A 17,143-nucleotide genomic window follows, 5' to 3' on the forward strand; every position below is an offset into this window, starting at 1 on the left:
CGGCTGACCCATTTTGGTTAAAATAAGGTTATTATAGTTCGGCCATTCAGAGAATGCGTTCCTGACACGTCGCGATTGAACTGACGACGTAACTTTGCAATGGCGTTGCAGTTACGATAAAAATATTTTTGCTGGTTGTTTACCGTTTTAACAATTGAGGAGCATTAAAACAACATTATTATATCAATAATCAATGAATGTTATTACGTCGTCAGTTCAATCGCGACGTGTCAGGAACGCATTCTCTGAATGGCCGAACTATAAGAGATAGATAAAAACCTGTTTGGACCTATACTTCAACCACACTTATATTAATACCGTGAAAGTTTGGATGCTTGGAATCAACATTTTTCTCACAAACTATACTTGTGCGTGTATTTAGTATCCAATTTTGTTATTTTTTATTTGTCCTATACCATGTCTTTTTTAAGTAATTAATGCACCTGCCATGTTATCTCTGCATCACCCTAAGGTTGACTAGTGAGAATGCCTATGGCATTAAGTCCGCCTTTGTAATTTTAGGATTGCATAAAGTTAAATAAATAAATACTTTTAATATGATTGGAGCTGGTGCGATGTAGTTAGAGTTAGTCTAGTTTCTTGGTCGTGAATGAGGTTGTCATAAATCAAACACGTAAACTACCTATTACGGTTTGTTCATTAATTTTCCGTTTATTCATCTAATAACATATTTCATACATTTTTAAATACCTATTAAGTATAAAAAATATATTTAGAAATGTAAAAAAAATAGATGGCCACCGACATCGGGCACAGGGTCCAAGGTACGGTTTATTTATTTTAAACTATTAACAATATTATTTATTTTTCACTTTATGATTAAACTACAAAATACAAAAAAGAAACTTAACTAAAGTATTTACCATCTAACGTATCTTGTGATTCTTTCAAATCATTATGGTCTATATTTTAGAGTCATAAGTATGGTAATCGATTAGCGAGACCGCATTACAACACATTTATTTTATTTTCATACTTAAATCTATTATCACAATAGTTTACACAATCTTAAAAATATTTTTTTTCACCACTTACAGCTATAATATTATCTATCTAATGTACCTACTAAATAATATACAAAATATATGTTGCTAAATATACCTATATTTTTATGTAATTTTCTTCGACATAATTCTTGAGTCCCATATCAAAGAATTTAGCATCCATTGAGAATAGTACATAGGAACAAGAATAGCAAATACAAACGCTATAAATAAATAGAAAAATATTGATCCAGTAAGAAGTCCAAATATGGGATACACCCATACGCCTTTGTATGCATGCACGAAGAATAAACTGGAAAAGAAAAAAAAATGGTTAAAATTGTATTACCTAATACAATATACAGTTCACGTCAAATATCTGTGCATTTCTGAAGTTGGTTGAGTCCTTGCTCATTTATTCGTACACATGGTAGGTTCAAAAACATTTAAAAATATAAAAAATATATGGCCACCGATATCGGACACAGGATCCAAGGTACTGGTGGTTAGGGTCCCAGAGACAGAAACCTCCTCACAAAACGCGCCGTATCAAGGAGTACACATATTGTTAAGAAGCTTGTCCGAAGTTGGGCACTGTTGACTCCACAACATACCAAAAATATGAACAAAAATCTATTGGGCATGTGTAACACATCATTGGCTAACTTCAGAAATGTTATTTGGCGCGGACTCTACACAATCTTCAAGTTGTGTGTACTGCATCAAATCGTCTACTTATATTAACACTATAAAGCTGAAGAGCTCGATTCTTTATGTTGATGCACTAATCTCAGGAGCTAATATAATAAGATCGATTTGAAAAAAAAAACGTTAGATAGTCATCTATAATATCCACGGAAGCTAGTTACTCCGTAAAAAACACTCATCTATTCAAGTGTGAAGACCCAAAGTTGTTCCATATAAGACAGTTATCTATTTAAGACCATATAAATAAATGTAATGTAGACCACGGACTAGCAAGCGCAGCGTGGGACGTCCGCCAACAAGGTGGACAGACGACCTTATAAAGGTCGCCGGAAGACGCTGGATGCAGGTCGCCTCCGACAGGTATTTGTGGAGACCTAAGGGGGGGGGGCTATGTTCAGCAGTGGACGTCCTATGGCTGTGATGATGATGATGAAATAAATGTAAAAAGGCTTATAATATACTTACACAGTAAAATAAACAACAGCAGTCAACCAAACCAGCATCAAACGCCACACATGAGTCCTCGGAGCCTCTCTTCTTCTGAACATGACTTCCCACAATACAGCAGGTAAGATGCAGCTATGCATGACATGGTTGGAAGCCTTCGTGATGACCAGGTCGATGTCCATGGGGAAGATCAGTTGGCGATCGTAGAGGTAGAGCGACCAGAAGATTGTGACGACTAGCTGGAAGGAGAAGGTGGATTTTGAGTTTTTTTTGTGAGTATTGTGATTGTGGTGGTGGTGGTCTGGTTGGTAAAGTACCTCTCAAGTATGAGTGTGTGTGTGGGTTTGATTCCCGGTCAGATAAATAGATTGACTTATGTGCACCAATTTTATATTGGGTTACCCGGGTAATTGGGTTTAGGAGGTCAGATAGGTAATCGCTCCATGTAAAACACTGGTACTCAGCTGCATCCGGTTAGACTTTAAGCTAACTCCAACAAATTTGGGAAAGGGCTCGGGAGATGATAACTTATGTGCACCAATTTTTACATCTTTGATCTTTAAAAGAATTTAAGTATGTGACGGACTGTCTTGTCGCTAAGAGCGATCTTTTTCAGACAGCCTTAAGCAAGTACTGATCCAAGCAACTTTTCTCACTTAGTATATATTTTCTTAGTATATCTTGGACACCAGTAAACTGATTAAAAGAGTGAAGGAAAACATCTCGAGGAAACCTGGCCAATAAAGTCTGAAATCACGAACCCTCATTGAGCAAGCGTGGTTAATGCTCAATCCTTCTCTGTGTGAGAGGAGGCTACAGCGCAGCAGTGGGACGATAAAAAGGCTGATATTGATGATGATGAGATATACTTACAACTGTAGATGGCCAAACAAGTATAGAAAATAAGGCTTCTCTGCACCAGACGAAGAGTTTGGGCAGTTTGAAGTCAGGTGATTTGGAGTTCTTCAAAGTCAAAATGTCCATGTATAATGCTAGTAAAGCATGGACTGTCTGGAAGGTCTGAAAAAGATCACATTAGATTTTAGTCTATCTACATATACTCATAAGCTGAAGAGTTTATGTGTTTTCTTAAACGTGCTCAATTCAGGAACTTCTAGTACTATTTGAAAAAATAAGCCATTTATCAAGGAAATCTAATGAGCTACTTTTCATTTAGCTGAGCGGTTTCTTCAATTACTCATGGGACGTACGTAAAACTTATCTGCTATGGTTTAAAAAAATATATTCAAGCCATGATGCTTAACAGTGCAATACTTTTTCCCGACTTGAGAAAATACACCTTTTATTTTGACTAGCTATGTCCCGCGGTTCAATTCGTGATTCAAGGAAACAAAGTACTTCGAACATTTTGATAAAATATAGCCTACATTTTTTCTCAGGCTTCCAGCCTGGATCTTATTTTACCTACTTAGATTTTGCTTACATCTGTTCCGTAGACAAGAGTTACTTTAAGCTTTAAATTGTCAGTAAGTACCAAAAATTTGAGAATATGAAGAATAAACACTCACAAAAGTCCAACAAGTGAAGAAGAAGCACTGCATCTCACTGAAGTGCCTCACATGCTGGTTCTTCATGACTTCTCCGTGGAAAGAGCTCATCATCACCACTATGTTGGATACGTGCATCGTGATGGTCACCAGGTAGCCCAGGATACGGAAGTAGATGTGGTGGTTCATGATGCTGGAACATAGAAGATGGAAAAACAAGTTTTTATTGAAAACCCTTTAAAATGGTTTTAAGACTATGTCATTTTTTTTCTTGAGGTTTGTTTTTTGGGCTTAGAGCCTCTGCAAACTGCTGAGTAAATTGTCGAACGATCATTGACTTACAATTTTGAAAGGTTAACGTGAATCCAAGTAAACTTTTTAGTTAGTATCTAATATACCGGCTATCTGAATCTTGCCATGTGCTCTCTACTATAATGTATGTATGCTATGTACGAGCTGATTTCTGAGTGCGATCAAATTATTAGCCGACTAAAAGTTTACAGTTTGCAGGAGCTCTCAGAAATACAACTCAGCCTAAAGATGGTGCCTAGTGTCTTTTTTATAGGAAAAGAAGCTTACCTATTCAAGTTACACAAAAAACTGCATAGTGCATACCTTACCATAGTATCATAAAACTTTTCTGCACTTACATGGTTTGCAGTTTTGTGGGGGAACCGGAACCATGATCATCCGGATCCGCATAAAAAATATAAACAATGACACATTTTTCAATTACATAATACGCCAGTTAACGATAACAGTTACTTCATAAAAGGTCAATGCCTGGGTCGTCTTTATATCATTAATATGCAATTTGCGTACGTTTAATTCAATACCAATCATTACAATATACACTATATACATACTCCTTGTTATATTCAGATCGAAAAAATAGAGAAAAATCCGAGTTGAAAACCTCCTCCTATTTCGTTTAAAATTACCAGTGTTTCACATACACTGTTGGCCTCGCATGCTGCAGACTAAACTCAAAGTCAAAGTCAAATATTTTTACTTCAAATAGGCCTTTGCAGGCTCCTATGAAACGTCACACTAGTTGCGCGGTTCCAAAAAGTCGGTCTCATGTAGAAGAGCCGGCAAGAAACTCCATAGACACTCCTTAAAAAAAAACTGTTGGCGGATATCTAGCCCGATAGTTGTTTGATAGTTTATTTTGAAGGTAATCGTGAATCTAATCAAGCTTTTTAGTCGGCATGATACCAGCAAATACCTCATCGTTTTAATAATATAGTTTAAAAGTATGCTGCATGCGAGGCCATCGTGGAATTAATTACTTATAATATATTATGCAATCGATAGAAAAAAGCCATAACGTAATGAAATAAAAATAACGCTAATAGCACGCTTATAAAATAAGATTTTAATTCAGTGTTTCGTGTCGAGGACAACAGCTATTTTAGTTTATATTTTTGTTGACTAGAATGATTTAATATGTTGAAAATATATATAAGCATGTATATTCAGGAAATATTATAAAAGAAGAATGTAGACACAGACCTCGGCTCCGAAGTTAGACATTTTACATCTCAACACATCAATGTTATATGTTCTTAATTTGTTGGACTATTGTGAACTCAATAGTAACCAAGTTCGGAGACAAGCAAATCTTTTGAACACAACTTCTAGATATCTGAACGAACAAATCCATCATTATCTGCCTAGCCTTTATCCCAACTACGTTGGGATCGGCTTCCAGCCTACCCGGATGCAGCTAAGTACCAGTGTTTTACATGGAGCGACTGCCTATCTGATCTCCTCAACCCAATATCCCTTGGTTAGACTGGTTGTCAGACTTACTGGCTTCTGACTACCTGTAACGATTGCCAAGGATGTAAACGTAAAAACAAATGCCCAGGATCTTCAGGATTGCAAACTACTATTAGAAACGAAATAAAGAAAACAAATTCAAATAAATACTTACGCAGTCATTTTAAAATCCACGTGATGTTATAAATAAAAATATTTCAAACACTTATCTACACTAAATGACTTTTGGACTCCACCGTTATTAATTAAACCCATACATTATTACTTATAAATAATAATAACCGGCGCCCGCGCACGTTTGAACGCGAGCGATACTAGAATCAAACTAGTTGGTTTACCGATAACGGAAATGTATTGAACCATTATGTTCATTTATTTATCTATTTACTTAATCGTGAAAGAAAAGTTTTCCTTAAACTGTTACTCAAATACCTCTGTTTTTAGGGTTTCGTACCCAAAGGGTAAAACGGGACCCTATTGTTTTCGCTCCTCTGTCCGTCCGTCCGTCTGACACCAGGCTGTATCTCATGAACCGTGATAGTTAGAGAGTTGAAATTCTCACAGATGATGTATTTCTGTTGCCGCTATAACAACAAATACTGAAAACTAAAATAAAATAAACATTTTGGGGGGCTCCCATATAACAAACGTGATTTTTTGATCATTTTCTAAATGATGGTACTGAACCCCTCGTGCGTGATTCCGACTCGCACTTGGCCGTTTTTTCAGTATATCTCGTGCATTTAATATGTTGTTTTGCGTCACGAGGAAATTACTTCCCGTACATGGAGAAAAACAGTTATCCTAGACGTTCTTCTAATAATATGCTAAATTACTGCCAAGTTTCATCAAAATCCATTATGTAGTAATAGTAGTAGTTTTTGCGTGAAAGAATGTTGTATAAAAAATTAAGCTTAGACTATTGCTTCTTTGAGAAACGTATCTATGGAGTTTCAAGATTTTCTTCTTTAAAAATAGTGTAGGTACATAATTTGTTGTCGGTTCTTCTCTATAGGACCCAATATTTTTAAAAGAGTGCTACTATCTTGACGTTTCGAAAGACAAAGAATTTGAAATAAAATTTATTCCGTCTTACCACAAAAACTTTTAAACGTCAGTTTATGCCTTGTCTAAAAAAATGACAAATTATGACGTTGACATATGGTTCATTTTGCAGCTAAAATTTTATTAGACAAGTGTAAAACAGGGTTTAAAGTTTTTGTAGTAAGGCCCATTGAGTTTAAATAAAGTATGAGCTGATGTTATGAAGTTATATCTAATGCCTACATTCAAAATTAATATTTTAATTTAGTAGGTATCTAATGAAGTAGATAATTAGTGAGAGTTCAATAAAACGTTATAAGAGCAAGGTTTCGTTATCAGAACTAGACGGTGTGCCAAATTCTGATTTAATATGATTAAAATATAATAATATGACTAATATCAGCTACTGTAAAATCTATCCCACCCAAAACAAAAATGTGAAAGGCTGCCAAGTTCGATAATATGGGAATGCTTCGCCTATAAAAGAAGTGAGATCTGAATAAGTACCAAGTTTCATATACATACCTCAGTTAAAAATAGTTACTTTTTAATAATGTTACTTGGCAAGTTTTCACACACCTTGTTATAAACCTACTAAATGCAATGAATCAAGTATATAATTTTCTATTAAAACTTGCCAAGTAACATCATTAAAAAGTAACTATTTTTAACTGAGGTATGTATATGAAACTTGGTACTTATTCAGATCTCACTTCTTTTATAGGCGAAGCATTCCCATATTATCGAACTTGGCAGCCTTTCACATTTTTGTTTTGGGTGGGATTTCATTTATTTTTGTAAGGTTGTTTATTTTATTTTTTTCTTATGATTAAGTTAGTTAAGGAAATGTCTCCTTTATACTATCTTTCAGATTTTTGAATATGCACTATGCTTCTTACAAAGAAATGAACTAGATTAACTAAATGGACTAGATTTACCAACTGACTGACATGACATGTTATCATATATTATGTTCGTGGATCAAAGTTACACATTCGTTATTTTCGAAAGTGACTCACACTTGGCCGTTTTCAGATTTTTACTTTACTTTGACTAAATACAAACCTTTGTAACGAATTTCAGATCGGTACGACCATTCGAAGATATATAATATAAATATAGATAAATTTAGTTCGTTTTAGTTCCTTAGGGGTATAATCTGAATTATTTTGAAACTGACTCACACTTGGCCATTTTCAGATTTTTCCGTTTACCTTGACATAAAGACCTACCTCCATGCCAAATTTCAAGTCAATGCGACCATTGGAAGTGGTCTAGATTTTTGATGAGTGAGTCAGTCAGTCAGTCAGTGAGTGTATAGTAAAAATAGCGATTTTCTGACGTCAATATCTCAAGACTTACAATAGGTATCTTAACGAAATTTTGTATTTTAGATAAGTGAGAGGATCTTAACAGATACTAGAAATTTGATATGCGTAAATAAAATAGATTTTGAGTTATAGGGGGGTCGAATTTGGCCCGAAATGGTTCGTGTAATATAACCCACGGCCGGTGTGTCGCTTTTTTTGCTCGAACTTGGCGGACACACTGCCGTGTGTCTAGAACTCGCTTTATCCAGTAGTAGCTTCGTCTCCAAATGATGGCCTCATGGCATGATGGCTATTTTGGTGATTTTGGTCTATACGGTAGTTTGCTCTACAGTCATTTTGCAATCGTACATCATTTGCAGACAAAATGTTTCATTATTGAATGATAGAAAAGAATAAAAACGTTTATTTCAAAGAAAAAATAGCGGAATGCCACATACGCTTCAATCGTAATTGAGTCGTGATTGGATCGCAGTCGAATGTGAATCGTATGCTCGCTAGTAAAATTAGGAGAATCGGGCCCCAGGGCGATTGTCATCTATTGTGACTATTATGTAAGGAGATCAGCCAGCGGCGCAAGACATATCATAGTGTACAAGTATTTGCGCAGACACAGGTGCACTCACTATTCCTTCACTCTCATAGCCCGATGGGACGGCAATCCGAGACAACAGGAGAGATTAGGCGCAGGACCGACATTGACATTCTTTCCGATGCACGGGTGATGCACGGGTGTAATCATCCACTTCAAGACTTCGGGTTCCATATAATAGGCATGATGACAGTAATCAAAAATCATTAAAATAATATATTTATTAAATTAAACTTGAAGCTTGGAATATAAAACGCGCATTGTTTTCTTTATTAATAATGTGATTAATATGTATTTTTATAAAATAAAATTACGAAATAAGGCAATCCGCCATGATATCTTGAACACCAATCAGAGCTCGTGACGTCATTTCTCAAAACAACTCGCGCGAAAGCGCGCGAACGTCACATTTCGTTATTGTGAACTTCCACTGCGATCTTTGTTTTTAATTAATTAATTGTTTATAACACGAGTTATGGAGCCCGGATTTATCAAGGCAAACAGCGCTAATTTGCCTAGAATTGATATCATAATGTTGGGAAAGTTTTTGGCATCAAATAAAGATTTTTGTTCAGCTGAATTTAGAAATGTTAAAACTTCCATGTAAGTATACTAGTTTAATTAAAAAACAATGAGAGATGAAACCTAACCTCGAAATAGTTATTTACATTATAAACTATGCTAGAATCTAGAGAACTATGTAATAACTTACATCAAAGTGATCTTCACAAAAATAAAGTTGTACCCTGGGCAATATTGCTTTTGAATCTCGCCTTGCAAGTTTAAGCCACTTGTTTCGTATTTTTTTATTGTGAGGAACGTACACAAATAACTCATCAGGAATTGTTTCGGATGTGTTCTTACACTGGGGGACCTCACAACACCTATGCCCTTTCGAATTCATATTTAATAACACAAAAAACTTAATTATTGCACGAGCGTTGTTTACTTGCGTCTTGTAATTTCAGTCGTGACGTCACAAGTGACGACATGACACTGACAAGCGTTTTCGCGCCGGATTCAAAGTGGACAGAGAAAAATGCAATTATTTGATAAAAAAACTTCGCATTTTCTTAAAATTAATGATTTTTCATATAAAATAGACGTATACCTACATCATACAAAGGAATTTAAAAATTTGTCATCATGCCTATTACTATGTCAGACAGCTGGTTGATGGATTCTCATAATCTAAATTATAACATTACTTGTAGTCACCCACCCACGGTTTCACCCGCGTCTAAAGCGAACTGTCTCAAGCACATGTGGACGATGGTCTCTCTTATCTCCATTAGTGCTACTAGCTTTCTTCCACCCGCTGTTTCAACGGCATCTTTTCCCCGCAATTAGGTAAACAGTAGCATATAGCTATATTGACAATGTTCAAAAATCTATATATGTAGTAGTTTTGGCGTGAAAGAGGAACAAACGTATGTATGAGTATGTACGTACATTGTACCTACAAACTTTAGCAGATTTTGTACAATATTAAATCAGGATCACAAATAAAAACAAAAACACTTAAATTAAATGATTTTAATAAAAATACAAAAAAATACAATACCCAAAAATAAATTATCTAAATTCAAACATAATTTTTATCTAAATTAGCTACATTTCTTACTAAAATCATTTAACTTTTTTCTCTAATTTTGCCTTTTTCTTTTCCACTTTTTTCTTAGAACCGTGAATCATATTTGTAATCGGCCATTGTATATAATAGAATATATAAAATAATGCAGCAATGGCCGCTATAGCAAAAACAAAGTATATTGTACCAAAGAGTTTCTTAAATATAGGGTACAGCCAAATACCTCTTTCTATGTATGTGAAGTATAACCTGGAAAAGAAAAAATAATAGGTAAGTAATACTTATATATTTATCTGTACTAATATTATCTATACTAATACTATAAAGAGGAAAACTTTGTTTGTTTGGTTGTAAAGGATAAACTCAAAAACTACTGGACGGATTTTAAATATTCTTTCACCATTAGAAAGCTATATTATCTACGAGTAACATAGGCTATATTTTATCCCGGTGCGGGCAGTAGCTCCCACGGGACGCGGGTGAAACCGCGGGAAAACGGCTAGTATTAAAATATAGAGGAGGGAAATTTGCCCCATATTAAATGAAGTACATAAGTAGAGAGTTGACTAGGTAAAAAAAAACATATGTATTCATGAACGCAGACAACTTCCAGACTTCGAAATGCTTTCAGGGCGGGGTTCAAGTTTTAAAACCTACAAAGCGATTTCAGCCTGACAGGAATCGCATTTGTGCTCGAAAGTCGAAAGTGCGATCACACAACAAGGCAGTTTATGTAAAACTAGCTATTTCCCTCGATTTCTAGCCGTATCCTGGGGGTATTTCGTCCCATACCCGGACAAAATGTAGCCTATATTGCTTGGAGGCAGTCTAGCTTCCCAACAGAGAAAGAATTCAGTGAAACGTCAAAGCGGTTCAGTTTTTACGCATTTCTTCTTTAGAGTATTGGTCAAATAGATAAAGAAGATAGAGCAAAGTGGAGATGAAAATTAACAGGACCTGGTGGTGAGATCAGATTTCTGTTAATTGTGAAATAAATAGCAGCAAAGAGAGACAATATTAAACATAGACTAAATACTTATTAAAATACTCACACACTGAAATAAACACACAAATGCAGAGTCAGCTGCGAAACATTCCTTGCATGGTTCTCCGGTGCCTTCCTGGGCCTTAACACCACCTCACAGACCACGACAGGCACTATCATGGTGTGTATGACGTGGTTGGAGATCGGCGGGATGACGGCGTCCAGGAACTCGGGGAAGATTAGACGTCTGTCGTAGGTGTAGAGGCCCCAGAATATTGTGAATACTACCTGGAATTTGGAGGATTTTGATGTAAGTATTATTGAAGGGTATGGCCAAAGAAATCAAACTATTGGGATAACATTAATATAAATTATTTCATGAGACAATACCATAATATCCGACGTCCTTGTTAGACAATCTGACAGAGCGCGTTTTTGTCACTCTTTTCGCGTCCTTCGTATTCCTTAACAATTATGCGTACAAATATTTAGTTTAGTATATAAACCATAATTATATATCAATATCTCAATATATCCTTCTGATATTGCAACCTTTGTGCTCATAATACAAAATGCTGGGAGTGGACTTACGCCGCAAGTAGGTACTCATTTTTTGTTTCACTCTCCAAAAAGGAAACTTTTTCAAATATGTACGTACATAATTAGAAACTGAACTTGTTTTTGTAAAAATCTGGTTTTTCGTTTTTATTTAATGCGAACATAACTTAAATGTCCACGAAATTGTAACCTTTGTTCGCAAACATATGCTAGCAGTGTGCTCTTTTGTCGGCTAAATATTTTGATGGAATATTGGCCAAATCTATATATCTAACTGATAATAACTAGCATTAAATAAATAACTTACCATGGTACAAGGCCACACCAGTCCAGAGAATATAATTTCTCTAAAATCAGTGATAGGTGATGGTAGACTGTAGTTTTTATTCTTCGCATTCTTCACTATGAAGAGATCACAGCCCAGAGCGAATATCGCGTAGCCTACTTGTAATAACTGGAATATAAAAAAATACATTTTATTAACATAACATGAATAGCTGTTTCCCACAGTTTCACTTAAGTCCCAGGTAAAAAGTAGCCTTTGCTCAATCTTTAGGCTTACCAGAGTACCTGTCTAATTCCATTTATCCGGTTCAGCAGTTTTGGCGTGAAAGTAAGACAGACACTTTGCCGCTCCAAAGTAGGCTAGTAATAACTTTATAATAGTCACAATTTATCTAAAAAGCACTACCATAGATGGCACTATATAATTAAACGGCTCAAAGTTACTTTCGCATTTACCCATAAGTAAGAAAATACCAATGCACTATACTATGCTCAGGAAACTCTGAGTCAAGAGAAAAGGGACCCTTAATTTTACATTTAATGTGCCAATCTTACGTATGTTCCGTTCATTTTTTCAGAGAATATTTCTAATAATAATGTAGGTAGCTTCTTACTGCAATATTTAACGTCTGTATATTTTTTATTTTATTTCTTAAAACAAAGAAAGCTAAAAATACTCACATAAGTCCAAGTAGTAAAGAACCGCAGCTCCAAACTTTTAAACTGCTCAACTTGCTCGTTTACAACCGGATTATTCCTATTTACCCACGTCATGTAGAACATATTGCCTATATACATGATTATACTGGCCGTATATACCAGGATACGAAGGTAGGCTTGTCGTGACATGGTGCTGAAAACTAAAGAAAAGCAGTGGTGTAATCATCGGCACGAATCTTGAGCTCTGACCTTCACCTGCGCAGAAGTAATTTATTGGGTCCCTTTTGTGGTATGAAGTGAGGCGCGGGGACGGGCTAAAGCGGTGATTGGTCACTCGGGATTGGTTCTTTGGTAATAAATCACTTCTGCGCAAATATGAAGGTCAAGGCTCAAGATTCGTGCCGATAACTATACAGTTGAGAAGGTTAGTGGTGAGACACTTTTAGTTGGTACTATCAAACGTTAGTGGTGAGACTTTTATACCTTTTGTCGCTTAAAGAAAAGATCGTTTATTTGTTCAAAACATGAGTATGCAGTACAAACAGGTTTGCAATGCAAGTCACACTTTTGCGAGATTAAAATTCTCTTATGTATTTACAGAAAGTTTATAATTAACAGTATTTGATTCTTCAACATATAATAAAAAAAAAAAATAGTAACTAATAAGCTTTAAATATGTATGTCTTTGATGTACCAAAAAATTTATGGGACAGAAATGATTCGACGATTGAAACATTATAATTAGTGAAGTTGGTAAGTATCTTGGATTGGGATTTTCCGTTTTTAATTATTTTATTTTATTCTAAACGAGTTTCTACCAGTGTACGTCACTGTAATACAAATCTATGTATCTTCTGGTTCACTAGCAAACAATAACAAATCGCATATATATGTTATGGACCATGTGATTAATTCGGGCATTATTAATAATGCCCGAGCATTATGACTAATGTCTAGCTTTATCGGGCCAAATGATTAATAACTATCTTAACTTCATTATTTATCACATTGCACGGGCATTATTATATTGCTACATGACAGTTGGGCAATTTGATAATAAAGCAAAAAATTGAAGTTAGTGACGAAAACGTATCCCACGTAACGGTTGCCCGGGTAACTGGGTTGAGGAGATCAGATAGGCAGTCGCTCCTTGTAAAGCACTGGTACTCAGCTACATCCGGTTAGACTGGAAGCCGACGCCAACATAGTTTGGGAAAAAGGCTCGGAGGATGATGTGACGAAAACGTATCGCTGCAAAACCGACTCCACGTAGTCTTGTCTGTCCTACCCCTAGAGTGCAATTCAAAACCGCGTAAGTGTGGAGGGGCGAGGCGGCCAGCAAGCCGAAGCTGCGGCGGTGAGCGTGAAAACCATCTGCGACGATAAGCTCGCATGGGACCGCCCGCCGGAGCCCCGCAGCACCGGAGCCGTGACAGAAGCCATGCTTGCTGCATGTTGCTTGCTTACATTTTAAACGTACTGAGTTAAAAAAATAGAAGCTAAATAAATAAATTTTATATAACGAGTGGCTGAGATAGTATTATTTAGTTGCTTGTTAATTGTGGCTGACTTAGTAATTTAGAAGGCAACATACATTATTCGGGGAGAATAATTATATTAAAAAGGAGCCTGTTTAATAAGGGCCCTTTAAATATGACTTTCCTTAACTTCTAAATGCAAAAACTAGTGGATTTTTAAGGCAGAAGTCCTTCATAATTAATCCAAATCATGAGGCTGATTATTTAAGTGGTTTAATATTCAGTTTATTTTAAATTAAATGGCAATAACAATAAAAAAATGAATATAAATATGTTATTACTTTGCTTGTATTACTTTGCCCAAAAGGTCACGGGCAATATGTATAGTGCCCGGTCAATTTGATTATTTGAATAATTATTATCAAATTGCGCTCTCATATTGGGCATTTTTCATAATGACCGGGCATTATGTATACTGCTCAATTTATCACTTGGTCCATAACATATACATTTCTGAAAGTCCGCAAAATTACGTCTCAACCTTGTCTTATAAAATCAGCCACAGTACAACACAAACCAAGCATAAAATTACTACGTGGCATATGGCATTATAAAACACTGACCGATATTTACTTAGAATTATGATTGAAGTCTTTCTATATTATAAAGTTAGTTTGAACTCTCGATAACCGATAACATATTATTATCGTTACATTACACTATCGGCTCTTACATTATCTATGCTGATTCATAATTTTACAGGTCAACTTATAAATGATAAGAACATATCAAAAGTTATTTTCTTTCTAACAGAACACATAAGTAAGTAAATTTCTATCCCGAAAGAAACTTTTACAAAGCAGCTCATACTCTGGAAATTGGTGATTAATCCACCAGTGCATTGGAGAGCACGTTAATATTGGTCCTGCGCCTGATCTCTCTCCAGTCGTGTCGGATTGCCGTCCCATCGCGCTATGAGAGTGAAGGAATAGTGAGTGCACCTGTGTCTGCAAATGTTTGTGCACTATAATATGTCCTGCGCAGCTACAGTTCTTTGCTTCAAAGCGAAGATATACTTAGGGACCTGCAGAGCTGTATAATCCTTACTTCTATCTAATGTATTAAAAAACAAATATTTTTGACTTGAAGCCTTAGAGCTATGCCTCATTAGGACGCCAATGGCGACGTCGCCGGCTACGTATCCAAGTAGTTAGTATTGAAACGTATGGTGCCTAACTCACTAGGCGACGGTATGGCAACGTCGCCAAATTGGAAGCGTGGCCACGAGCTACAGTTTTCTACGTGGCTTCTGGCTACTCTGGCAGCTTGGCGACGATGCCACGGTTGCCACTATATTGTACACGGTAGAGTGCACCTCCCTCACTCAGTCGCCAATGTGGTCGCCAGTCAGCGTGCGATTTCTTCAGCGATGACGTATACAATTGACTGTCTAGACACCATGGCCACTCGACTTGGCGACATTTGGATCCCAGAAGTAGCCAGACCTGAGCCGCTGGCGACGTCGCCATGGCGTCCTAGTGAGGCAGAGCTCTTAAGGCTCCGAAACTGCTGAACCGATGTAAAAATTCTTTCACTGTTGGAAAGCTACACTCTTTCCGAGTAACATAGGCTACATTTTATCCCGGTACAGGCACTAGTTTCCGGGTGAAACCGCGGAAAAACAGCTAGTATCACAATGTATTATACTATTATCTGTGTATCATAATTGTTAGTTGTGTCAATGCCATTCAGCGTCTAGTTAGTAGTTATCATGTATAATTTCCGATCACGTTTAGATAATACAGTAATTATAACTGTGGGTCAAAGTTCAACTTTAAACGTTGACATGAATTTATAGGAATTAGTCAGCCATGACAATTCATGGCTAACTAAGTTATCTGTGTTCAATAATTATTAGGTACATGCATTTAAGTAAGTCTGATACCAGTCTTACCAAGGGCTATTGCGTTGCCCGAGTAACTGGCTTGAGGAGGTCAAATAGGCAGTCACTCCTTGTAAAACAGTGGTACTCAGCTGCATCCAGTTAGACTGGAAGCCGACCCCAACATTGAACATAGTTAGGATAAGGCTCGGAAGATGATGATAAATGCACCCACATTTCCAGACTCCGAGCTGCTTTTCTTAGAACCAACAAAGCGATTTCGACACAACCCAGGAATCGAAGACAAGGCCCTATGCACAGCAGTCGCAGAGATAGTCAAGTGAACTCACACACATATTATGCACTCACATAAGAGAAAGTTATGTATGAGTTTCACCGCTCAAAATTACTTGAGTTTACGATTCCGTTGGCAACAAGTTATGTTCACACATTCATTAAAATTCAGCTGTTTAGTTTTATATCAACAGTTAAAATTTCACTTTGTTAAAAAAATATCATTTTTGTCAACCTTTTGCTCTATTGCTTGACATCTACCTTATTATAATAAATTGTAATAACCAACAATATAAAACGACTGTAAAAACAGATTTTATTTTAGGTATTACTAGCATTATTAGTCATTAGATCAGACATTGATAAAATCAGTGAGCCAAATAAATTAATATCAATTTAAGTAGCATAAATACACGATAATATAAAGATAATAAAAACATATGTAGGTTGGTACACCCGGCCATACGTCAATTCTAATCTGTCAAATGACTAACTTAACCTAATCATTCGCTGACGTTACAGAAATGACAACTACACAATATTTATAAAAACACCACTAAAAACCACTTTTTCGCACTAAAATTACTCACTAATAAACACAGTTATATCTTAAGTTTAATTTTGTATATAATTAGATACAAATATAGTATTATTTACCTTGATTTTCCGTATGTAAACACTAGAGATATAATATTTTTATCAAATGACGCGACTTGCCGGGTAAGCGGCTGGTGCCGTTATAAGCATAACATACTGGTTTGTACATTGTAACCACTGTTTTTTTTTGGTCCGAAGTTCGAAATTTAAATGCATTTTTTTGTGTTACAGTTTCTGTTTCATTATTGTTCTTTTGTTTTTGGTATAGGTAATATAACATCTGCGAAGTATTTTTTTATAAAATTGATTTAATATATTATAGTGTAGGCACAAAATAAAAGACATGTAGGTAGGTTTATTTAAAAATTATTTCAAAAGTTTTAATGAATCATATTAA

General features: G+C 35.9%; 1 protein-coding gene and 1 pseudogene across 4 annotated transcripts; both read right to left on the reverse strand.

Moving 5' to 3' along the window:
• Window positions 1-640: 640 nt before the first annotated feature.
• Window positions 641-5,789, reverse strand: LOC124643519 (androgen-dependent TFPI-regulating protein-like). Of its 4 annotated transcripts, none has more exons than XM_047182524.1 (5): window positions 5,607-5,789; window positions 3,689-3,860; window positions 3,033-3,179; window positions 2,178-2,398; window positions 641-1,317 (listed from the first exon to the last, which is right to left on the reverse strand). In XM_047182524.1, the coding sequence occupies exons 1-5, from the start codon at window positions 5,612-5,614 to the stop codon at window positions 1,131-1,133; spliced, it is 735 nt and encodes a 244-aa protein (XP_047038480.1). In that variant the 5' UTR covers window positions 5,615-5,789; the 3' UTR covers window positions 641-1,130. The 4 variants fall into 4 exon arrangements, with proteins under 4 accessions (XP_047038480.1, XP_047038481.1, XP_047038479.1 ...); XM_047182525.1 differs by having other exon boundaries at window positions 3,689-3,786; window positions 5,607-5,784; XM_047182523.1 differs by lacking the exon at window positions 5,607-5,789 and adding an exon at window positions 4,288-5,569.
• A 4,148-nt stretch (window positions 5,790-9,937) lies between these two features.
• Window positions 9,938-16,896, reverse strand: LOC124643511 (annotated as a pseudogene).
• Window positions 16,897-17,143: the final 247 nt, after the last annotated feature.

The sequence above is a fragment of the Helicoverpa zea genome, chromosome 27 (genome assembly GCF_022581195.2).
Source record: "Helicoverpa zea isolate HzStark_Cry1AcR chromosome 27, ilHelZeax1.1, whole genome shotgun sequence".
NCBI lineage: Eukaryota > Metazoa > Arthropoda > Insecta > Lepidoptera > Noctuidae > Helicoverpa > Helicoverpa zea.

Excerpts from the sequence above, each read along its gene's own strand:
- LOC124643519 (XM_047182523.1), bottom strand. Across the intron at positions 3,180-3,688 it reads TCTTCACTTGTTGGACTTTT|ACCTTCCAGACAGTCCATGC; the intron begins GTGAGTGTTTAT and ends GATCTTTTTCAG. Across the intron at positions 1,318-2,177 it reads GCTGTTGTTTATTTTACTGT|TTTATTCTTCGTGCATGCAT; the intron begins GTAAGTATATTA and ends TTTCTTTTCCAG.